Source organism: Podarcis bocagei (genome assembly GCF_964188305.1).
Source record: "Podarcis bocagei genome assembly, chromosome: 3".
Lineage (NCBI taxonomy): Eukaryota > Metazoa > Chordata > Lepidosauria > Squamata > Lacertidae > Podarcis > Podarcis bocagei.
The window spans coordinates 36,537,225-36,561,799 of record NC_138127.1 but is presented as its reverse complement, the minus strand read 5'-3'; the positions used below and the strand labels follow the sequence as shown (position 1 = coordinate 36,561,799).

At 42.7% G+C, this 24,575-nt stretch overlaps 1 protein-coding gene and 1 long non-coding RNA gene across 3 annotated transcripts in view; one reads left to right on the top strand and one right to left on the bottom strand.

The window, feature by feature from the left end:
• Positions 1-13,541, bottom strand: part of LOC308583041 — a 46,005-nt gene extending 32,464 nt beyond the window's left edge. For both annotated transcript variants that reach the window (XR_014006017.1, XR_014006018.1), the window contains exon 1: positions 13,450-13,541. This is a non-coding gene — a long non-coding RNA (uncharacterized lncRNA). The remainder of the gene's footprint in view (positions 1-13,449) is intronic.
• A 167-nt stretch (positions 13,542-13,708) lies between these two features.
• Positions 13,709-24,308, top strand: OSTM1 (osteoclastogenesis associated transmembrane protein 1). The gene is made up of 6 exons (XM_081186662.1): positions 13,709-14,209; positions 18,444-18,558; positions 19,032-19,129; positions 21,306-21,467; positions 21,751-21,916; positions 23,404-24,308. Exons 1-6 carry the CDS (start codon positions 13,862-13,864, stop codon positions 23,457-23,459), a joined length of 945 nt encoding a protein of 314 aa, XP_081042788.1. The 5' UTR covers positions 13,709-13,861; the 3' UTR covers positions 23,460-24,308.
• Positions 24,309-24,575: the final 267 nt, after the last annotated feature.

Sequence of the window (24,575 nt, the reverse complement as noted above, 5' to 3'; positions counted from 1 at the left end):
GTTGGTGGGGGAAAGAACTCTTTCTAACTGGCACCTGTGCGGCCAATTAAAACCACTAATGGTTAAATAAACGAAACCAAACACACACATACAAAAAAAGCCCCTGCATATTTACATCATAGAAGTCAACTTTCCCCTTTTTTAAGGGAAATTACCTTATTCCGAATAGGATTCCTCGCAAGAAAAGGGAAAAGTTGACAGCTATGATTTACGTATACGTAGATGCATATACGTAAATCATAGCATATGCATAAGGTGCTACTGGAAGGAATTTTTTTATTTTGACTATGGCAGACCAACACGGCTACCTATCTGTAAGTAGATGCATATAGTCTTCTGACATTCCTCATGAAAAACATTGGACGACTGTGTACTGTACTTCCACCCTTCCATTTTAAGCACCTCTATTGTCTCTTACAGCTCTCTCTCAGAGATTGTGAAGGACCTAGCAGTTCGATCAAGGACAGGTTTCAGCGGGACTTCCTTCCTAAGAAAGTAAGTTTAGGATTGCAGCCAAGAAATGAAAATGCTTCAAATGATCGGAACAGCAACAAGTTAAAGACATCCAGCCGAAGTCAAGCAATTGCACAATACGCACCATATTAATGGGCTGTGAAGTTCCTTTTTGCTAATCGACCCTTGGCATTTTGTGCAGACGAGATCTCACACAGAACGATTCACATACTGTAATCATAGAATTGTAGCGTTGGAAGGGGTCACGAGGGTCATCTAGTCCAACCCCCTGCAACGCAAGAATATTTCACCCAATGTGGGGCTCAAACCCACAACCTTGAGATTAAGAGTCTCATGCTCTAGAAAGTTAGGCAGAGAGTCCAATCATCTAAGGACGAGGGTGGCAATCCTGTGCATGCTTACTCAGGTAAGCAAACTGAACGCTGTTGGATTTACTTCTGAGTAAGAATGTATAAGATGGGGCTTCGCCAATTTTATGACGACCCAGGCTTCCTTTGCAGTGGCGTAGCGTGGGGGTTGCAGGGGGGGCGGCCGCACCGGGCGCAACATCTGGGGGGGCGCTCGCTCGCAATCGCAGTGCTAAAATCAGTGCTAAAATCCAGGGGTTAGGGGGCGCAAATTACTTGCCTTGCCCCGGGTGCTGACAACCCACGCTACGCCACTGTTCCTTTGGCCAGAACCTGCTTCATCGTATGCATCTCATAGGCTGCCACCCGCTATAGGGACTCTGCTGTTGTCGCTGCCACAATGCCCAGCACGGCGACTCTTCCGTCATTTGACAGAAGCACAACTCAGCCTGCCTGGTTAACAATATGCAGAAAGTTGTGTACTTGAGCGTGGCACTCTTGGATGTAGGGGGAGGAGGGGCAGGGAAGGCTTAATGCAGCCAAATCATGTAGAAATCTCTCGTCCTAGCAACATCCTCGTTATTAGGAATGATGACTAAACTGCCAGGATTATTCTGGACTGTAAGTTATCAAGAGCCCACTAATTTCACATTAAAACCCATTGACTGCAACAGCGTGATTGAAGGGTTTTTAACAATTAACATAATCAGAAAATGAGCGGAGATAATTTTTATTCAACTCATTACTTTTTAATCATGTATTTCTTTTAATTAATATAGTCTCGGTGAAAATAACAGGGGGGGGGGGATCTCCACTGCTGGCTGTGGCGGCGAAAGTGAAATTGACGAATAAACGTGTCAGCCAAATCCCAAGTCAGGAGGCTGGAGAGAGAGAGAGAGAGAGAGAGAGAGAGAAGGATTTGGGGCAAAGCAGGGCAGACTATGCCGTTAAAGGAATATTGGTAAATCTTACAATTTTAGCGTGTTTCTCTCGCCCGCCCCCCTCTCCCCTAAAGTCCATGGATGAAATCGAACTTTTCTAGTATAATGACACTTAATGGAAGCTTCTTTGCCAAACAGGTGCTGAGATGATAATGAGGATGATATATGATTTGGAAACTGAGGATGCAATCCAATGCCCACTTACCTTGGAGTAAGCCTCATTGAGAAGAAATATGGTGCACTATTAGAGAGGGGGAAATGTGAGGAGCGATGTAGGCGTCACGCGGACGGCATGACCTGATGGCTAAACAGCTTTCAGGGGAGATTTTTTTAATTTTATCTTGCTGCACTGTTGGCAAAATATCATTTTTAGCTAAAACTCTTTTGAGGTTGCAAGAAACGAGCTCAGTATTAGGCGGCCGTACGGCTCCCGATCCTAGCAGCAGAGTGAACAACCGAGGTGTCTGTTTGCCTTCTTCTGAAACCGATGTCGGAAGATTTTCGAAAGCCCAGGGGCCTGGGAGAGGATCATTCTATCCTAAAGGACATTTTTGAATAACGAGAGTCCTTCAGCTTTAAACCAAGCGGTTATCGGATCAGATTTCTACCACCCACCCACCCCCGCTGGCCTCTCCCACACAAGTCTTTTTCACGCATGAATTTTGCATATGCATTTTGTAAAGAAAAAAAGAAACATGAATTTGGTCAAGTTTTGAAATACATGTACAGCTAATCAGATTCTTCTTTCTCTTCTTCCCTTTCGATGAATATCAAGCCCTCGTTGGGCGCCAGCGGATCAGGAAGTTATATTGCAAGTCTGGTATACAAAAAAGGAGACCGAAAGCCAAGTTGCAACTTTACAACGGTTGGCTTCTAGTGACCAAGACTGAAGCAGTAATGGTTTCAGTAACTTAGATGTTTATTTTATTTTTCTTAGAATGTGGGAAGAGGAGGGTGCGTGGGGTGAAGACGTAGAAATGAATAAATCCGCGAAGCTCATTGGGGAAAACAAGAACCAAAGTCGACCCCTCGTGGAAGAAATTGGAAACGCGCCCTCGTTATCTCGATCGGTCGTAACTGATTATGCATTCCGCTCATGGACTTTTCATATTCAGACGAGAAAAGGCCAGGGGATAGAAAGTGGATCAAAGTTGAAAAGGAACGGTTTTTAAAAAGAAGCAGGGAAGGGGACGAAGTCCTTCTGGGAATTTTTTTGGGTGATTAAATGTGAATTAGAATGGTCTCTTCTTTGGCCACTATCGTGTTTGTCAACAATACTGTACTTTCCGAGAGCGCACTTGATTTTATGTATTTTCCTCTCTCGCATATCACTCAGATGAATCAGATATACAGTTTTGTAAGTTTAATATTCCCTCTTCCCAGGGAATCCTGTGAACTTTGGTTCTATGAAGAGGGTGTAAAAAGGAGATCTAACAGTCCCAAGGCCACTTGTAATTCTCAAGATGGGTGGAGTGGAGCCACGAACTGCTCAAAGACTGATACACGTCTGAACTGTGGTTCATTAAGGATTTCTGTTTGTGGGGAAACAGCAGCTTCACTTAACCTTGACACGGAAAAAGGTGTGGCAGATGGAAAGCTCCCCTCACCCCTCAGTTCTGTGGGAGGTGCAACATGGTCATTCTTTGTTAGTGAAGCAATGCATTTGGTAAATTCTAATACAAACCGTCTCTATTTTCAGTGTGGGTAGTTAATGTGGAATAGTCACTTTGCTTACTCATTTCTTGGGAGGCATCTGCATGACACTGTGAGCAGGGGACTGATGCACATGGTCTGCCCCTGGACACTAGTGGAACCAGATAGGTTCCTGAATGCTGGAGGGGGGGGGGGATTTTCTGGTGGCTTCTAGCAGTTCATCCTGTTGAGGTCCTGGTCTTGCTACAGGATGATGAGGGTCATCTCTTTGGTACTGTAGAGTCCTCACTGCTCTTTCATTTACTGAAGAGCTGTGGGGAATGGAGGCTGGGAGATGGCTGAAAAGCTGACCAAACATATTCATATCTGTCCTTTTTATGCTAATGTGGAAAGTTAGCAAACTCAAACAGGGAGTGAAAATTATAATCCCATTATTGTGGGCAAAGTGCTGTATTCTCTATCCAACCCTGGATTAAGAGAAGCTTAGCTGTTCCTGTAGTCCACATGATCCATAGTTCATGGCCTGGAGGTAGGTTCCAAAGAGTAGGACTATAGTAAAATGAAACATCATGCACATCTTTAAAATGCAATGAGGTTTCCATTTATCAAATTTGTAGTTACCAAACTTCACCCAAAGGGGAGCTTATAACTGGGCAGCTCTACATTAGATGAATCAGACGGGGATAATAATTTGTGATGAAATCTCTGCAGCATTCAATACTTCTGGAATATTAACTTTTGTTGGATGAGATTCAACCTCAGGTCAAGTAAGGACCTGTTGATAGAGCTGTAGATCATTGCTTAGGCTGAATGAGTTACATGCTCCAGTTCTCTGTTCCACTCTTCACGGAGCTAAGATGTGTCTAGTCTACAAACAGGCTGGCAGTCTGGTTTGAACCAGGAAGCCATCTAAGTCATCCAGGAGATATGGGGGCACAGATGCTGCACAAGCAGGTGATCCAAACCAAGTTCCCTTTGTAGATCATGAAATGACTTGAATTTACCTTCCCAATAGTCAGAGGTCATAATCTGGAAAGCTGGCCAGTCCTTTCACATAAACGTTCTCTAGCCAGGGTTATGCCCAACAGTTAAGTTGGCATGTGCATATGGATCACTGCAAATTCTGACTATGAGGACCTTCCAGGCCAATCCGTTGGCTGTAATAGCAGGCAATTTAGAAACAGGGAGACTGAGATAGGAGGATCCAAGTACTTACCATCCTTATAATGGGTTCAGTACAGGTGGGAGACAGAGATAAAAGTGACCGCTGAGTGCTTGCCAATGGACTGAGGTGCTCCAAATGTATGCACTGTGAGAAAGTAATAGACTGTGGAAATTGACTAGACTTAACTAGTAGTTAGGGACGCGGGTGGCGCTGTGGGTTAAACCACAGAGCCTAGCACTTGCCGATCAGAAGGTTGGCGGTTCGGATCCCTGCGATGGGGTGAGCTCCCGTTGCTTGGTCCCTGCTCCTGCCAACCTAGCAGTTCAAAAGCACGTCAAAGTGCAAGTAGATAAATAGGTACTGCTCCGGCGGGAAGGTAAACAGCATTTCCGTGCGCTGCTCTGGTTCGCCAGAAGCGGCTTAGTCATGCTGGCCACGTGTCCCGGAAGCTGTACGCCGGCTCCCTCGGCCAATAAAGCGAGATGAGCGCTGCAACCCCAGAGTCGGTCATGACTGAACCTAATGGTCAGGGGTCCCTTTACCTTTTAACTAGTAGTTGCAATTTGCTTAGGGGGAAAAATGCCTTGGCCCTCACCCAGAGAAATTCCTTCCTTCTTTATTGTCCTTTCCAACTGTTCCTAGGGCAGGAGTACAAGAGTACAAAACAACAACAAACCAATAAGTCAATAAATACAATTAAAATATCACAAATCATCTTTAAAAACGAAAGATCAAGTAGCAGCAAAAATCCTCATACTGAGTTCTCAGATTTCACCCTATTCTGCAAAGCCTGGGCAAAGATGTGAATCTTCATCAACTGACTAAAAGTCTGCAAGGTTGTTAGTACAGTAGATGCATTTCTGAGGGAAGGTTATTCCTCAGGTGGCACTCTGCTGTAGATGATGTCCTTTCATGTGCTACTAGTCCCCAAACTTCACTTAGCAGTGGGACTATGAGAGTAGGGCCTTCCCTGCAGATCTTAATGCCCGGGCAGGAATGGAATGGGTCATCAATAGGTATAAAATAAATTTTATGAATGTGGCAGCAGTGGTGGTGGAGGGCAACATGCAGATTAATGAGAGAACATTAATTTTATCACATTTATTTTACCACAGAGGCTGAATGGAAGTCCATCTGTTTAGATTTACCCTCGTAATGAATAAATCCTGTTTATGCGAAAGTATGTTTTAATTGGTAGCGTGTAATGTATACTGTCATTTGTATTTTAAGGTACATTGCAATGTATTTGATGGGGAAAGACTTCTGTCTGGTCAGGTGAAAGTTGGCTCAACTTTCTAATGGACTACTACATTCTAATTTGAATGTGGAAGAAGTGGATTAACAGCTAAATAATACTCAAATGTGGACAAAATTTGAGACACTGGCATGCATACTTGTCAAAGATCCTTGGGCAAGTGAGTTTCTTATTAATCACCTTGTTCCCATTTTGCCTGTTCCCTCTGTTTTGTTGTCCTTTGCTGGTGATTTTTCCTCTAGTTCCGCTATAATTTTGTATCTCAAAAATAAATTCTTCCTTTTCTTTATTAACTCATACTCCCATTGCTAAGAGCTGTTCTTTCCGTTTCCCCTTTACTTCCTGCCCCCACTAATGGTTCTTTAGTTAATTCTTTCATTAATAGCTTGACTGGATCATACCATTCTTGCTTGTTGGCTTGCCCTTATCTCATTTTACAGTTATTTTTGTCTTTTAATTCTTTGGCTTACCACATTTTTTCACCCTATAAATTTGAACATGCCAAATGAAGAGAAACGTCTTTCTCTTCCTTAGTTGCACAGTATCCCTTCCATATTTAAGATGTTGCTATTCGTTTTAAAGTTTTAATCCACTCTCTCCTTCTTTCTTCTTTGCTGTCATGATACAGTTGGTATACATATCATGGCACCGCTAAGGGTGTGTCTACTGAGCAACAAACCTACAGTGGAAGAACGCTGACAAATCTTTCTTCCAAGGTTCGAGCTCAGAGGAAACCTGTTTTCCTAGTTTAGAGCAGAGATCAGATTTGCACAACACTCATTTGCGAGTGTTGTATCAGTCTTGTGGTAACTTATCTCAAAACATAGAGGACTCAACATTTGATCCAGATGCTGTAAATACTCTAGTTGAGGAACCAAGGTGAGTTGTGTTGAGGAGCAGACCTTATCCTGCTACTGAGGAATCTGAAACAATTCCTCTTCGAAGGGGCATATGAATGCAAATGAATTCTCATAATTCCTTCATTCTTTGGTTTCTTTTATTCCGTCTAAATCATTTTTGGTTCTCTGTTTCGTTTGGCATGCTCTTCCTGTTGAGATATGACCCCCTCCATCCATTTTTCTTGTTCTTGTTGCATTATTCTTTTGATTGTAACTTTCAGGTAGGGCCATTTTCTATACAAAAAAACCATGTAGAGTACAACAATGGCAATAATAAAGTGTACAGAAAGCAGAATGTATCACACTGAAGACAAATTTCACATGATCATTACTTTTCCAAGCAGTCTTGTTTTGTAAGCAGCAAGTACTGTAATTCTTGTAAGTTGCACATACTGGGGGAAAAATCCCTTTCTGTCGTACTGTGCCTGTGCCTGTTCAAGTAATTACTGAAAGATAGTGGACAAGCCAGTACAAACTGCTTTTGAAAAAGAGTTCATAAGTGTATATGATTTTTGAGCATACATTATTGTCATTTAAAATTGTGCATCTTGAACTTATGCCAGTCAAAGAGTGGTATCCCGTACTATAATGTTTGCTTTGAATATGCTTTTATTCCTTTTTTCAATACTGTTTTGTTCTTTTCAGAAGGATCATCCTGTTCTCTTGTCATAAAAGATATCCAGTTTAACAGCTTTTCTTTCATTTTATAACGCATGGCACAATTATGGTTTAATTAAAAGCACATGAGTAAAAGCAACTGGGAGCTTGTCAGAATCCTTAGAAATGACATACCACTAAATTGCTCAGACATAAAATCTTTTTCCTTCAAAATTGTGTAAACTTGTTACAAGAGGATTCTTTTCAAAATAGTATGATTGCTTATTAAAACTGAACTCATTCCTTGTTATGCTTTCACCAACATACCCCCCACCCTTGTTATTTTTTTCAAGGGGGGGAGCCAACAGGTGCATTAAAATAGCTTTTGTATTGTGTTCAGCTCACGAAGAACATTATAAGTAAATTTTCAAGGCAAAAAGCAGCTTCTACAGATGCCTTTTCCATTAGAATGTACTAAAAAAACCCCACCAAAACCCCCCAACCCAACACCACCAAAACACACACACCAGCTACTGCCTCTTTCCCAAAGTTAAAACTTGAGTCAAATATTACTATTCAGTAATATCTGAATTCTGTTCCAAAAACTCATATCAAAAGTTAGCCATGTCATGTTCATTCTGGAACATATGTTTTCATTATTGTCAAACTTAAACTTGCATCACAAGGAATTAAATATTTTGCATTATTATCATCATATTTTTGATATTTTAAAGCATTCACTTTATAACATACAAGTGTCTCTGCACATTCTCATGAATTCAATTATAATAGCTGAGACCTAGAGAGAAGAACATAGGTATGAGAATGGTGGCACAATTATTTACAGAAGTTTGCAGTGGCCAATGGCTAAAGAACAAAGCTTCACACTGGGCCAACTTAGTTATGTCTAAGACCATATATTTTGCATGCCACCTTTCCACAATTCAAACCATGCTCAAGGCAGCTTACAACATGAAAAAACACATAATTACAACATGAAAAAATACTTAACTACAACGTAACAAAAGCAGCCATAAACAATAATTAAAAGCATAAAAATATACAACAAAACTGAACAATGTCCACCTAAACCACAACAAGATCTAAAATAAAGATACAGCCAACTGTAACAACTCCCCACCAACAACAAAACCCTCGAAATAACACCCAAGCCCAAGATACATACTTGGGAGCAAACATCACTGAACTAAACTGGACTCGTTTATTTATTATAAACTTCATTTAATGCTGCAATGCAAATACAAGCTAGCTACTTCTGAGTAAACAACACAATAGACTTGGCTTGCATGTAATGCTAAGGCAAGCCATGGTTTAGCACAGATGCATGAGAGTGTGTAGGCTCCTAGGACTATCATGGCCACTTTGCTTCTTCTCTGGTCCTGCTGCTGTAAGCTAAGCCATGGTTTGGCTTGGTATGTCATCCAAACCCGAGCTTGTGGTTTGTCTTACTCCAGACTAAACATGAAGTACAACCCAGGCTTGTCCTTGGTTTACAATTCATGGTTTGTCTGAAAGAGATAAACCATGAAACTAGATTCAAAAATCATGCAAAGTCAAACCATGGCTTAGCTTACAGCAACTGGAGTAGAGGAAAAGTGGCTGTAAATCTCTCTGGGAGCCCGCACACTCACATATTTGTGCTAAGCCATTATTTGACTTAGTGTTACATGCAAATTGAGCATTAAATTGGACTGGAAATCCCATTTTAATTAATGGATCAAGACGGTCATGCAACTCAAGTCCCATTTGCTCCATGAGACTTAGGTCACAATTCTGTGCAAACCTACATGGGAATATACTGGGACTTATTTCTGAGTCAATATGCATAAGTTTGTGGTGTTAGTTGTAACTAACTTTAGCAGGATCAGGGCCTAAAGTTCCACAAATTTATCACACTTTTAATACTTCAGAACTCAGGAAACATTGTGACCTTGCATACAATACTAACCGTTTATGCAGCTTTAAGACTACAACTTCTGTGAAGCTTTATGTCTGCAGAAAAACATCCACAAAAACACCTGGAGTGTTTAATTAAAGTGAGCAATTGACAATACTGAATGAATTAAGTGCAAACTGCAGATGGATACTGCGTGAAAATCTGCTTCTTGGCAATGGGGATAATGGATCTGGAATTCTTCCTGCAGATTTACAGGTTTTCGTTTTATTATCTGTTGACATTTTGAATCAAAGTGAGAGGATGAATGAGGATCAAACACAGGTGACTCTGCATTATTTCGTCTCACATCAAGGCAAGGCTGGCAGAAGGATGAAGCAACATTAAATACTGTGGTATCCCACAGTCCTTTTAAAATAAGCCTTTGTAGAGAGTTTTGCCATAAGTACAGAATGGGGCATGTCCTGATGTGGAACACAGTTTGGCAGTGCAGTTTGTGATTTTATTTATTTCTACTATCATGGTAGGCTCACCAGAAAGAAGGGGCTACATATTTTTGTGATGGTGGATATCTGCCTCCAAGAAACAGATTTCCATGTGATCAAAGCCATCACCATTACACAGCCCAGGATCATTCTTCGCAAGGAAATGCAAAGATGCAAGGATAAACAAACAAACAACAATTAAAGTTTAAAAGCTTTATTTCCTAACTGAACTTTTTCACAGCTAGAGTGTCTTATCCCTTATGGAGAGGAATCCTGGAAAAAGAAGAATATAAATAGGATGGAAATATCCTGCCCAACCAGACTAGCCCTCAGTCACACACATACCAAGGGTGGGGTGATTCACAAAGAAAAGATCCTGGCCAGGGCACCTTGTAGTAAGCAAAAATAAGAAAAGGAGAGGCATGAGAAAAAGAGGTGCTGCAGACACATGTTGCTTCTTTGGGTTTTAATGTGTAGACTTCTCCAAACTGGCACTGAAGGAGAACTGTTTTTATTGAGACATGGGATGAAGAGAAAAGTCCTACCCCAGAAGACCCAGAATATCATAAGGTTGCAAAAATGGCAAAATCCACTGCCAAAATACAAGTTTGTCTCAATATTGTCTTCCTCGCATACATGGGAACATCAGTTACATAGGCCTAGAGTTACTGTATGTAGAAATGTCTAGATTGATTGTCACATCTAGCATCTACAGCCTCTCCCCTGCTTTTTTGTTCTCAGCCTCTGAAAGCAAATACCATTCCACATACACACCAACAAATGTATCCTTTCCAGTATGCAGTCACTAAGCAGCTGCTAACTACAGTACATTTTGGCTTGGTATCAAGAAGAGTGACTAGTGGGGTGCCACAGGGTTCTGTCTTGGGCCCGGTCTTATTCAACATCTTTATCAACGACTTGGATGATGGACTCAAGGGCATCCTGATCAAATTTGCAGATGACACCAAACTGGGAGGGGTGGCTAACACCCCAGAGGACAGGATCACACTTCAAAACAACCTTGACAGATTAGAGAACTGGGCAAAAACAAACAAGATGAATTTTAACAGGGAGAAATGTAAAGTATTGCACTTGGGCAAAAAAAATGAGAGGCACAAATACAAGATGGGGGACACCTGGCTTGAGAGCAGTACATGTGAAAAGGATCTAGGAGTCTTGGTTGACCACAAACTTGACATGAGCCAACAGTGTGACACGGCAGCTAAAAAAGCCAATGCAATTCTGGGCTGCATCAATAGGAGTATAGCATCTAGATCAAGGGAAGTAATAGTGCTACTGTATTCTGCTCTGGTCAGACCTCACCTGGAGTACTGTGTCCAGTTCTGGGCACCACAGTTCAAGAAGGACATTGACAAACTGGAACGTGTCCAGAGGAGGGCAACCAAAATGGTCAAAGGCCTGGAAATGATGCCTTATGAGGAACGGCTAAGGGAGCTGGGCATGTTTAGCCTGGAGAAGAGGAGGTTAAGGGGTGATATGATAGCCATGTTCAAATATATAAAAGGATGTCACATAGAGGAGGGAGAAAAGTTGTTTTCTGCTGCTCCAGAGAAGCGGACACGGAGCAATGGATCCAAACTACAAGAAAGAAGATTCCACCTAAACATTAGGAAGAACTTCCTGACAGTAAGAGCTGTTTGACAGTGGAATTTGCTGCCAAGGAGTGTGGTGGAGTCTCCTCCTTTGGAGGTCTTTAAGCAGAGGCTTGACAACCATATGTCAGGAGTGCTCTGATGGTGTTTCCTGCTTGGCAGGGGGTTGGACTCGATGGCCCTTGTGGTCTCTTCCAACTCTATGATTTTATGATTCTATGATAAGCTTCATTTATTACGGTAACTTTTCAGCCTGTCTGGGTTGCAGACACTTAACTTTAAAATGAAAGGATATGACAGATTTAAGAGATTTAATATATGTTTAAAAATATTAGATGTACCATAGAATTAATATATCATAAACATAAATGTTCTAAACAAGCATTGACTTAATATGTTGCCAAATGCACAAGCTGACCCCGTTGCCTCTGCTTTCTTGGGGGTTGCCAACTTTCTAGAACCATGTTTTAAACAATACAAGATGCATTTTAATTGTGATACCAATTCTATTTATGTTTACTCAGAGATAAGGGCTGTTACCAGTGCTAGCCCACAGTGCTAAGTAGACCCGTTGAAATTGATTGACATGACTAACTTAGCTCCATTAATTTCAGTAGGTCTAATTTAAGTAGTGATGTATGGAAGTGATAGCTGGACCATAAAGAAGGATGATCGCCAAAGAAGTGATGATTTTGAATTATGGTGCTGGAGGAGACTCTTGAGAGTCCCATGGACTGCAAGAAGATCAAACCTATCCATTCTTAAGGAAATCAGCCCTGAATGCTCACTGGAAGGACAGATTGTGAAGCTGAGGTTCCAATACTTTGGCCACATCATGAAAAGAGAAGACTCCCTGGAAAAGACCCTGATGCTGGAAAAGATGGAGGGCACAAGGAGAAGGGGATGACAGAGGACGAGATGGTTGGACAGTGTTCTCGAAGCTACCAACATGAGTTTGACCAAACAGTGGGAGGAAGTGGAAGACAGGAGTGCCTGGCGTGCTCTGGTCCATGGGGTCACAAAGAGTCAGACACGACTAAACGACTGAACAATAACAAATTTAAGTAGTACTTTGTTGGCTACAACTCCAAGTTTCCTGAGTTCCACAGGATTTAGTGATGGATATGTTCTTTTTTATTTTAAAATAATTTTCAAAAGAAGCACCAAACTAATCCACACACCACATAATATTAAAATACATAACAATCCCCACCATTTATCGTCAGATCAATATATTACAAGAAAAAGCCATAACCACAACAACAAAATTCCCAAACACCAAACAGTGTATGATTCTATGAAAGATAAACCAAGATGCCCCACAGGAAAAGCCCTAGCTCTTGCGACTGCCAGTTGTGTCTCACAGGGGCAGGGATATGGAGCAGGGCCTCAGGAGAATGACTGGAGCAGGTGTGGAGGAATACGGTATACAGAAAGAGATCCATTTCAAGGTAGGGAAGATCCCATATATTATAGACACAGATAGCATAGGGGACACCCCTTATACCAAAGAACGCCAAACCTGTCACAGCCAAGAGCACAGATTCCCCACTTCTTTCCCCCCTGCAGATCAGCGAGATGTTCCATTATCCCAAGAGGGCTTCAGAGGAAAACATGAAGGAACCTCGAGTTTCTGTTGTAACCATAGGATCCAACTCCTAGGGACTGAGGTCCCTGTGCCCACCCCATAAAATATTTGAGGGGGCTGCCCCACAAGTTAATGCGCATTGCCATTCAAATGGTGTGCGCACGGCATGCATTGTGATCAATTATGCAGGCCGAGGCTTACTTCGGCCCCCCAATATTTTATTCAAGTTGGCACCCTGATTGTAATTGAACGGAAAGGAAGTGCTCCAGAAAAACCCAATCACTTTTTCTGCAACGCGTATGCACTGAAGCTACCCGGGGGGAGCACGGAGGGGCAGCTGCCCTCATCAATAAAAATCAATATAATACAGAGCAAACTAAGGTTCGCCCCCGCCCACAAAAGGCCTGCCCCCCCCCCCAACTAAAATCCTGGCTACGCCCATGATGCTATGGTATGATTTTAGTCCCAGACAACTAAGGATTTTGTGGTTCATCTTTTACATTCCACACACACTTACTAGCATTGAGGTGCCGACATAGCTATTGCTCCTATCGCCTTGCAGCGCAGCAAACCCCTCCGCAATCGAACAAGCCGCCAGCCCTCAAACCCCGCCTCCGAATCTGCCAGCGCATTCTCGCTGTACCCGCTGCGCCCTTCGGCCCCGCCCCTTCTCGCGGCCGACGCTCCTACCTTATGACGCGTCGAATCCCCAGCACCCAATGAGACGCCGCGCCGGGCCCCGTTCCCGAATGTTGACAGCGCTTCCTCTCTCTCTCCCCCCCACCCAGCCCTGCGCGCGCTCACCTCCCTGTTGCACGTGACCTGGTTTCGCTTCTGCAAGCGGCGGCGGCGGCGTTCGGCAGGCAGGACCCGAGGGCGGCTTCCCTTCTTCCTCCCGCTTCTCCCCGGGCGCGGCGCGGGTGGCGGCGATGGGCCCGGCCGCGCTTTTGCTCCTGCTTCCCGGCGCTCTGCTGGGCCTGTGCTCCGCAGGGAGCGGCTGGGAGGAAAGTGCCTCGGGAGGCCGGCGCCGCCCTCTGTCCTGGGAGCTGCTGGAGGCGGCGGACCTGGCGTCGCTGGGCTCGGGGCTCGCGGGGGACCTGCTGGACGCGCAGCTGGAGCCGGAGTGCCGGGAGCTCTTGGCCGCCTTCGCCAACAGCAGCGCCACGCTGACGGGCTGCCTTGCGCGGAGCGCCCGGCCTGTAAGGCTCTGCCAGAACTGCTACCGCCAGTTCCGGGACGCCACGGAGCAGTACGAGAACATCGCCCGGGTCGTCGGGGTGCGTTTTCCTTCGCCTGCCTTTCGCGAGCGCCTGCTGCAGAAAGACGGGGCAGGGCTGGGGCAGGTGGGCGCGGGGACGGAGCTTCCAGGGTCTCCTAGTGTGTCTTGCGTTTCTGATAAACCAGCTAAAAACCCTCTGCGGCGTCTCAAAAAGAGCCCATGGGAGATTTTGCCATAAAAACGCATTAGCTTTTTTGTTTTTGCTGTTTCGACAAACGTGGTTTCCCCTCTGGGAAAGAGTGTTTCTGATGGGTTGCATTAAGGAGTTCCTCTTGCTCTCTGTGAAGCTGTAGGCTTATTTGAAACTTATTTGTCTTTGGCCAAACAAAAAACAACCAACCAACAGCAACCCATACTGTAGTTCCCAGAATGAAAGTTCTCCCAGACGGTAACAGTGGGGAAGTATTCTGGCAGTGGGATCCTAAGCATGTCTTTCTGGAGTAAGTTTTAACTGAATTTGGTGGCCCATACAAGTTGATTTAAGATTGAAGGCTTAGCTGGGGCCTCCTCCCTGGTTGCTGTGGGATGAAACCAGAGGCCTGCTTTTTACAGGGACTATGAAGTGAGGAGAACAGTAGCAGCTTGTTCTTCTACCTTGAAAGGTTAAAAGTTGAGGAGGGAAGGTCTCCGGGTTGCAAACTGATATGTTTACCTATATGCTTACACTCATTTTTGCTCATGCTGATACATGGTGCCTGATGGAGTTAAAAGGTATACCAGTTGCAGCTTGGTGGACTAGCTGGATTTGACAACTAGCTGGGCACACATGAGCAAACTATGGGTTTGCAGCTTTCCTTTTTCAAAGACAATCTGAGGCAGGCCTGCACCACTTGTGTCCCACCCAAGCTAAGTACTGCTCCTCAACCATATATTGTGGCCTGTTGAATGCTTCACATTCTCTGTTTTAGCAGCCCCAGGCAAGCACAAAAACAAGAGAGCGATTGACTCCTTGGTGGGGCATCATAGATGACCATTGAGCTATATTCAGTTCGGTGGGACACAAGATATGCAGGATCTGAAATAAGAGTCAAGAACAATCTACTGAAAACTTGTCTGTATCTGGAAAATGTTTGTAGTTTTGTTAGCCTCTTCTATATATTGTCTGTGAAGAAACCAGTCACTACTTTGGCTCAGCAGGCACTTGAAAGGAAACAAGAAGTGGCCTGTAATAGCTGGAAAAGAAGTATAGGTCTGACTAATTCTGTCATTGAACTTCAGTCACATGTGGGAAAAACCACTTCACTGGGGAGAATAACACATGGAAAATATTGATTTGGGATTGAGTACTGGTGTGTGCATTCTGCAACTTCTGCTGTTGGATATGTGCCTTAGAGGGTATGACCTCTTTCACAGTGGAAGGGCAACTCTTCCTGGTCAAAGTAAATATAGGTTCTTCCTCTTGATTTGTGGATGAGGCAAGATTGGGTCACAGCTGACTGTAAGGCCACATTTTACATATACCTTACAGTAAGAAAAAGTGTAATTCTTGGAGCACTTTACCTCTGCAGGATGTTTGCTTTTGTTTTATTTACTAAATATACCTCATTCATCAACTATAAGAATTCCTAGAGCAGCTAACAAGTTAAGATCATAAAGTATTTATGTACAGTGGTACCTTGGTACTCGAATGGCTTGACTTCCGAATGCCACAAACCCGGAAGTGTTCTGGTTTGCAAGTGTTTTTTGGAAGCCGAATGTCCCCCACTGCTTCAGATTGAGCGCAGAAAGCTTCTGCAGCCAATCAGAAGCCGCGCTTGGTTTTTGAATGGTTTCGGGAGTCGAACGGACTCCCAGAATGGATTAAGTTTGAGGACCAAGGTACCACTGTATGTTGATACAGTGGTACCTCGGGTTGCAAACACCTCAGGTTACAAACACCTCGGGTTACAGACTCTGCTAACCCAGAAGTAGTACCTCGGGTTAAGAACTTTACCTCAGGATGAGAACAGAAATTCTGCGGTTGTGGCGCAGCGGCAGCGGGAGGCCCCATTAGCTAAAGTACCTCAGGTTAAGAACAGTTTCAGGTTAAGAATGGACCTCCAGAACGAATTAAGTTCATAACCAGAGGTACCACTGTACTTTGGCTTTAGGTTTGTATGGTTTTAAAAGAGGATTAGACACACTGATGAGGGATAAGGATATCGGTTACTACTAGCCATGATAGTTGTGTTTTCCCTGGAGGCAGCATATCCCCAAATGCCAGTTGCTGGGAATCACCAGTGTGGAGAGTACAGTGGTACCTCGGGTTAAGTACTTAATTCGTTACGGAGGTCCGTTCTTAACTGTTCTTAACCTGAAGCACCACTTTAGCTAATGGGGCCTCCTGCTGCTGCCGCGCCGCCGGAGCACGATTTCTGTTCTCATCCTGAAGCAAAGTTCTTCATCTGAAGCACTATTTCTGGGTTAGCGGAGTCTGTAACCTGAAGCGTATGTAACCTGAGGTACCACTGTAGCGTGCTCAGGTCCTACTTTGGGGCTTCCCACGAGCATCTGGTTGGCTGCTGTGAGAACAGGATGCTGGACCAGATGGGTCATTGGCCTGATCCTTCAGGCTCTTCTAATGTTTTTGTAAAAAGAAATTAAAATGGAAAAAAACAATTAAAAAAGTTAATAGCAAAAGTTCCCTCAGAATAGCCATAAAAGCTCATTTAGCTGCTTAAAGAGAAATAACTTCTCTTTATTAGCTACAATTATTTTATCATTATCAACAGTCATCTATAGTAGGATGTCCCACCAAGGATTCAATTGTTTTTGGTGCTGCCTTGTACTGCCAGACCAGAATGTGAAGTACCTGGCAGGCCACAGTTTATGGTTGATGAACTGTATTCAGCTTGGGTGGACCACACGTTGTGCAGGCCTGCCTCAACCTGAAAAAATAAAAATGTTTTCATTTGCCATCTAAATTACAGTAGGTGCCTGATGAGTTTTCTTGGGGAGGACACTGAAGCAGTCATTAAAAATGTGCTCTCTCTGGTTCCTAGGTGCTTCTTATAACAGTGTCCAGGCAGACCATTGCGGGAGAATGTTGTCTAGCTAATGCAGATGGTAGTAGGGGGTTCACCCTTTTGAATATTGCCCTGATTGAAAACTCTCGGCCTATGGAAATTTCAGGTTTAGCCATCTGAAAGAATTCTTGCATCTTTTCCACTCTGAGCAATTTGAACCTGGAAAGTTGTAAATAAAATTAACTTATGCCCTGCCTTTTGGCAAGTTCCCTCAATGTCACTTACAAAGCAAATCCATATGAAACATAATAATTAACATATAAAATAAAAGTACTCATACATACAAACAACAACAAAATGGGAAATGAACAGCATGATTAAGAATATTAAGCAGGAACAACCAAAGATGGGAAATGGAATTGCTTTGAGTGACAGATCACAAATATGAGCTGATACGGACAGACCCTTAAGCTGAGGTCCTCAAACTTTTTAAACTGCTGCCAAGTAGATGTAATGGACCAAAACTAACAAGATTAAATCAGTCTAAGCCTAGCACTCCAACTTTGCTGGTTTCTGGATTGTAATGTAAGCTAAAGTCAGTGGTTTAAGTTTCCCTTTTTCCGCTTGTGCACTGCTTGTAGGGCCTTTGTGGAGCGCCTGTCTCTCAGTGGTGGAGCATAAGTACAGGGTTTAGAAGATCCCAGGTTCAGTTAGTAGTTGAAAGAATCTCAAGCAACAGGTTTGGGGGAAATCTTTGCCTGAGACATTGGGGAGGTGGTGCCAGCAAAGGCAACATAGGGCTAGACAGATCTGGGTTAATATAAGGCAGATTCCAGAGTTCTCCTATATACTTAAGACTGATTTGGGCAGCTTATAAATAGTCAAAACAGCATTCTAGCTTAGTCTCCCCCATCCCAGTACTCTACAGATGTTTTGGACTATAAATCCCATCAGTCCCAGCCCAGTGGTCAAGAATGGTGGGAATTGTGATCCAGAACATCTGGGGAGCACCAAGTTGGGGTAAGCTGTTCTTGTTTCTTCCTTTCTTTTGCTGTCCTGTTTTTCTTGTCCCATAATTAAAGCATTATATGGAGTATTTCTCCTTGCCTGCAAGAGGCAGGTTGGCTTGCTTTTTTGAGTCATCTTCTATTATTTCCTCTGTGTACACTTTGGAGGAGTTGCTTGTTAAGATACCCTGGTCTGAATGACATATATATATATGTAAATGTATATGTATGTATGCGTATATATGAATGTATAACAATCTCTCTCTGTCCCTTCTTTCAGAATGCTACCAAGAGTAACCCTTGTGCCAAAAGTCTCTTGATGTCAGATCGACTGCAGATAGTTGTGGTCCTGGATAAGTTTTTTAACGACACATGGCAAAAAGCAAACTGTGCAAGTATGTACTCTGTCTACTTTATTGCTGAATATCTGCGTTGTGCATATTTACCTGATTTCTTATTTTCAAGCTACCTGTCCTGGGAGTAACCAAGTCCTTAATAATATGCAATGAAGGGAGAGTAACTCCCTATCCATATAATGGTCCCACTCCAAATTGTCCCCAGTCCAACATTTTGGGCCAGGGAAAGGGACGACCACCTGCTTGGCAACGGTGTTAGAAATCTGCAAGCAGAGATGCTATTCGTCTTGTAACTTAAAGGAGAACAGTGATGATTGGGTGTTCCTAAATCATCTACATCTGAGAGCATCCTTAGACTACCTGTGAATTTGAGCATTGGTATGAAAATAAAATGTATGCATAAGAAAAGAAAAGCATAAATGAGCAAGATCTCAAATATGAATATCCCTTAGCCAAAAACAACCTTCTGGAAGCAGTTGCTGGGATATATTGACATTTGTCTTCTTTCACAGGTTGTTTAAAGAACAACAGTGAAGGCTTATCAAATAGTACAGAGATGTTCCTGGCCTTATTCAATGAATCATTGGCATGCTTTGAACACAACCTCCAGGTATCAGTACCTGTTTATGTAAGGGTACAGTTGAGCCCTCTAATTGTGTAGTGAAAATGTTTTTGGTGGGCTTTTTTTTCCAGAGCAAAATGCGGCGAATGTAATTCTCAAACTCTTATGCAGTTTAGGCAGGTAGAACAATTATCTATAAAACGCAGGTGTTCACAACTGGGAGAACAAAATGCATTCTAATTAATGTTCACCTCCATTTCATATGCAATTATGGCGCTGTTTTGGTCTCACAATAGTTGGTAATTATATAGGAAGAGTCGTGTAATCTCTGCATATAGTAAATCACTTTCTTTCCTTATTCTGGGCCTTGTCACCTCTTGATTTAACTATATGGGTTTTCTGTTGTTTTGTTATAGTATGAGTTTAGCCATAGCTGAATACATTTAACTGAATGCATTTTTGAAAGTTGGGTTTTAACATGTCTGCAAATGAGTTGTGAAATCTTTCTAATCTGGTATCATTGGGATGTTGCAATAGCTGCCTTCTTGAAAATGATCCAGCTTAAGTTCAGTGCAATTGTGCAGCCAGGTTTAGGGTTTTATATTGGTTTTCCACCCTAAGCTTAATTTAGATCAGCACAAAATAAATAAATAGCATATTTGATAGCAATGGAGCTGTTTACATGATAGTAAAATTAAAGCCACAAAACTAAAATGGTTTTATTGGCTCTCATTAGGTGTTCAACACTAGTCATACTTAAGAACAGACCCATTGAAATTGGCTAACATAAGTCCATTGATTTCAATAGGTCTGTTTTGAGTATGGCTAACATTGGATAGCATTCTAGGCAATTAATGTGGAATTGCCATGGTTCCTCCACTCATGGGGCATCCACACAATGCCATTATCCAATCATTTCCCTGTATTTTTCATGTGGTCCTTTTTTTTTACCCTTTGAAGAGCTGACCTCCAAGTCATGCAACAGGTCTTTGCAAAGGCTGTTCCATTTCAAAAGTATTTTACCATGCACCTTGTGGAGGAGAGATGTTGGAGAATGGCTTACCCAAAATCTCTTTAGGTGTGCAGAGCATAGTACTTTAGACATTTGGCCTGAAAGAATGTATACCTGGAGTATGACCGTTTTAGGATTGCAGTGATTAGCAAAGCTCCAATTTAAAATTTCAAGTACATGTCATTATTTCAACTGACAGCTACATCTTACTGCTAAACTCTTGTTTGAAATAAGTTCCCTTTGCTTTCTTTAGAAAGCACTGCCAGATAAGTGTGCTTAGTGCCCCATGCCTTCATAATGTTGGTTGCCTGCTCAAGATTGTGTGTGTTTATAAGATCCTGGTAGCTACTCTTTGTCTACAATCACATTCTCACTGATGGAAAATGTAGAGAGTTTCCAGTACATGCCTGTCTGTCTCTTCTTTCTTCTTTTTTTATCGATGATCCAAGTATCAAATGTTAAAATGTGCTGTTGTGATGGGTTCTGCGATACCAAAACAAGCCACCTATTGTTGATGTACAGTCATTAGCGTAACTGCTTTGCATTTATGTTGGAATAGTCAGTAGCTATTGAATAATGAGCGTTGTCAGCGGGTGGTAAATGAAAAGAATAGCACAAGTTGGACAAAAATGGATAAACTGACAGCTTGAAAACATACAAATGAAGTTCACCCAGAGCCCTGCAAATAAGACTCTATTTAGTGCATTTTGAAGTACAACGTGTCTCCTTCGTCTGCCTTTTCTGCCTAGCTGTGTCTTAACTTAGCTGCTTCCCTCATTTAAGCTGACTCATCATTTTCTCTTTGGACACCATCATATGACAAATGTTTTTGTTTTGTGAGCCACCCAGACAGCTTATATACAGTAGCCACCACAAAACATATATTCACTTAATGAATAAACAATATTGGAAAGATTTGGCTTTCACAGATCCTTTCCTTTGATATTAATGGGATCTGGTTGGCCTTGCAGGATCGCCAAATTAAAGAGTTAAACAAACCCACCCAGACAGCTAAAGCTTTATTTTCATCTCCCTTCTGGTTTTATGAATGGATACGGCAGAGAAAGACTGGTTTTGGTGTAATCTGGGAAGCCTTTATCTGAAAACCTGAGCCAGTTTTCATTTATTTTTCTCAATTTGTGTAATGCTTAAGAATCTGCTGGATTCCATATCCATGTTTTGTAACACTTAATTTCCTGGTTGAATCTATAGCGGCGGGAGGACAACGCACCACCAGGTAACTACACAGAAGTATGCAAGAAGTGCAATGTCACGTATGAAAAGTTAAATGCCATGTACAACGCGATGCAGGAGAGTGAGAAGAAAGGTGAATCCGAAGAGCAGGCCCATTTGTGCATTGATGTGGAAGATGCAGTGAGTTTTCCTTCCCTTCATTTCATGTTGCGCGCCCCCTACTCCTTCATATTGCCCACTGTCCTTTCTGTAATGTTTTAAAATGTAAAACTTTAAGGTTTTATTGCCTTTCAATCTCAATGTGGTTTGTTAATAACTGTAATAGAGCGTTCCTAGCCTCCGATCAGCACTGCTGGAAGGGGATGGGATGAGGCAGAGCACATGCTGCCACTCGTGGCTGCGTCCACACAAATGCGGATGATTCTCCCTGATGACTTAAGACCTGGAGTTTCCTTCTTTCTAGATGAATATTACGCGAAGGCTTTGGAGCATGACTTTCAACTGCTCCGTCCCCTGCAGCGATACAGTGCCAGTGATTGCAGTTTCGTCCTTCATTCTCTTTTTGCCAGTTGTTTTCTACCTCAGCAGCTTCCTTCACTCGAAGCAGAAAAAACGTATCCTGTTTCTGCGTAAGTAAAATCAGTTCATTAATTTATTTTTTAAAAAAGGAATCGGTGGTGATGAAAAGATCGCCTGCAAGTTGCATTTTTGTAACAAGGCTGCACCCACAGCACATGCAGTGCAGCCATTCCAGCCAGATGTGAATAATTAGGACCTGAAGTTGTAGCCAACTAACTATTGTTTTGAGTAGACTCGTTGAAATTAACATTCACGACTAGCTCAAGTCCATTAATTTCAATGGATCTACTCTTGAGTAAGACTTAGTTGAAAACAAACCAGTGTCTCTGCCCTTCTGGCATCCTGGTGTGCCCCTGGGTGACTTAGAAAACCAACCAAGACACCAGTGAAGGAGTGTGGGTGGAAGTGGAGGTGCATTGAACCAAGCAAGCTCCTTAGGATCTGGCTGCCTTTCTTTCTTGCCAGAAGGCTGGTGTGAGCAGTGAGAGTTTGCATCGACCCCTCTGAGCCAAAGCCCCGGGGTGGAATTCAGCATAACACTAAGTGTGTGCACAGAATGAGGTCCATGGTGCATTGAGATTGTTCAGCTTTCTTCTTCCCACATGCATACCCCCTAAATAATAATAATAATAATAATAATAATAATAATAATAATAATAATAATTTATTTTTTATACCCCGCCCATCTGGCTGGGTCCCCCCAGGCACTCTGGGCGGCTGCCAACAAAACACTAAAATACAATAAACCTATTCTGCATTTCTCCCATTCTTCAGATCAGATTTAGGGGGGCATGCATGGGTTTGCAGGTTGGGGGTTGGAGTCCTGTTGCACAAGCAGACATCCTTCCATGCAGGCAACAGCTTAGTTGAATCCCACTCTTGGACTTCAGTGGCTGGCCAGATGGTAGTAGCCAATGGCTGATAATGAAGCAAGCCCCTCTTGTTTTTTATAAGGCAGCGGATGGTATGGTTCAGGAGGTTAATGCCTGCAGGTCATGGTTGCACCAGGGGATATGCCGTCTGAGGCCATAGTAGGTGGCTTTGGCTAGGTTGACTACACACTAACAAAATTTGCTGCAGCCTTTTCATTGAGTCATATTCATTGAGACATTTTTGGGCACAGTGACCTAATTTTCATAAATGTCACCAGACTGGAATCTTGTCTAGTTGGGTTAACTTGTTTCCCAAAATCAGATCCAGTCAACTGATCAGCATTTAGAAGGTGTATTTTGAAAACCCGTTGCATAAATGCACCCCAGTACTGTTCTACTTAACTCCATGACCTCAGAGTCAAAGCAGATCCCAATGTAGATCCTTATTCCTCTCATGTTCTAGATCTTCACCCATCCCTTCTTCCCTGTGGGGGAGTGGGGCGCCATTTTGTGGTTTGCCTCAGGTGCTGAAATGTCTTAGGCCAGCCCTGCTTAGAAGGATCTTGCTTGTGGGAACTGTTTGGTAGTGTCTGCTGGCTTGGATCTCATATGTGAATATTTTATGTTGAGATGTGGGATTTAAAACACTCTCCTTCGTTTTCTAGCCAAGCGGATCCAGTCAAATGCCAATTTTGTGAACATACAAGACAAATGCAACTGAAGCTGCAGAATGCAGACTAGGATGGAATATTTATATACTGATCTGAAAGCGATTCATTCTGGTTTAGGCTTGTGCTGTGAGGTAACAAAGAAAACAACATGCAACTCTCGGATGGGTCCATTAATTGAAAACGTTGGCATAACACTGTATGATCTTCCTGCTAGAAACAGATGCATTTCCAGCTCCATCTGCACTTGTGCTTTTGAGTCATTTGCTTTCTGATGGGTAGCTTTGGAACACATTCCTGTCCTTCACATTGGATTGATAGCAATCCAGTTTTAATTTCCACGTATGATGACTTTACAGGTTCATAACCTTTGCTATTATTTAGTAACATTCTTGCTTGTCACCAGTGTGTTTATTTTTTAAAAAAGAAAGATGTCAGAAAATGAAATTAGATCTACTGCCTTAACTGATTATGATACTTTGCAACTTTCAGTTCTCATATGTCTTAGGTATGACCCCCTCATACCAAATCATTTTTTGAAATGCTGCTTAGCTCATTGACATAGTTTATACACTTTGAAATACTATGCTGTTGGCAACATATATGTCAAAACTACTGATCATCTGAATTATGTAATCTTTGTGGAATTTCGCTATGGCAGAAATCGTATGTCTCAATCACTGCTATGGATGGGGTTCCAAGCCCTTGAATGCTGTACTTCAGAGAATTGTATTTACATGAATCGGGGTTGTTTGAGAGTAGTAATGGTGGAAATTGCACTAGCTGAGGCATTAATGCTAAACAGGGTTCATTGCTTTGCTCACCACCAAACCCAGTGTTTCTAAAAAAAAGTGGCTGTATATTTAAAAGTACATAGTATAAATATATTTCTTGGTACTACAGAGGTATTTTTGCTATTTTTGTATATATTGCCATGGGGTAGTCGGAGTAAAGAAAAATGATTGGAGATGAGTGCTAGGCAACAAATTAGTTGCCCTAGTGCAGGGATTAGCCCTAGCACTGTGGGTTTTACCCTTTCCCCCCATGCAGTTCCTAAATCTGCTCCAGAGGGTTGGGGGAACTCCTGGAACCTATCTAAGGGGTGTGCTAGAGGATGATGGGGACAACATTCTGCTGCACAGGGAGAAATCCTTGCAGGAGTAGAACAG

What these genes read in the sequence shown, in the direction of transcription:
- OSTM1 (XM_081186662.1), top strand. Translation starts at nt 13,862, where the DNA reads ATGGGCCCGGCCGCGCTTTTGCTCCTGCTTCCCGGCGCTCTGCTGGGC. An exon ending in ACATCGCCCGGGTCGTCGGG is followed by an intron (nt 14,210 to 18,443) that starts GTGCGTTTTCCT and finishes CCCTTCTTTCAG; the next exon opens with AATGCTACCAAGAGTAACCC. An exon ending in GCTTTGAACACAACCTCCAG is followed by an intron (nt 19,130 to 21,305) that starts GTATCAGTACCT and finishes TTGAATCTATAG; the next exon opens with CGGCGGGAGGACAACGCACC.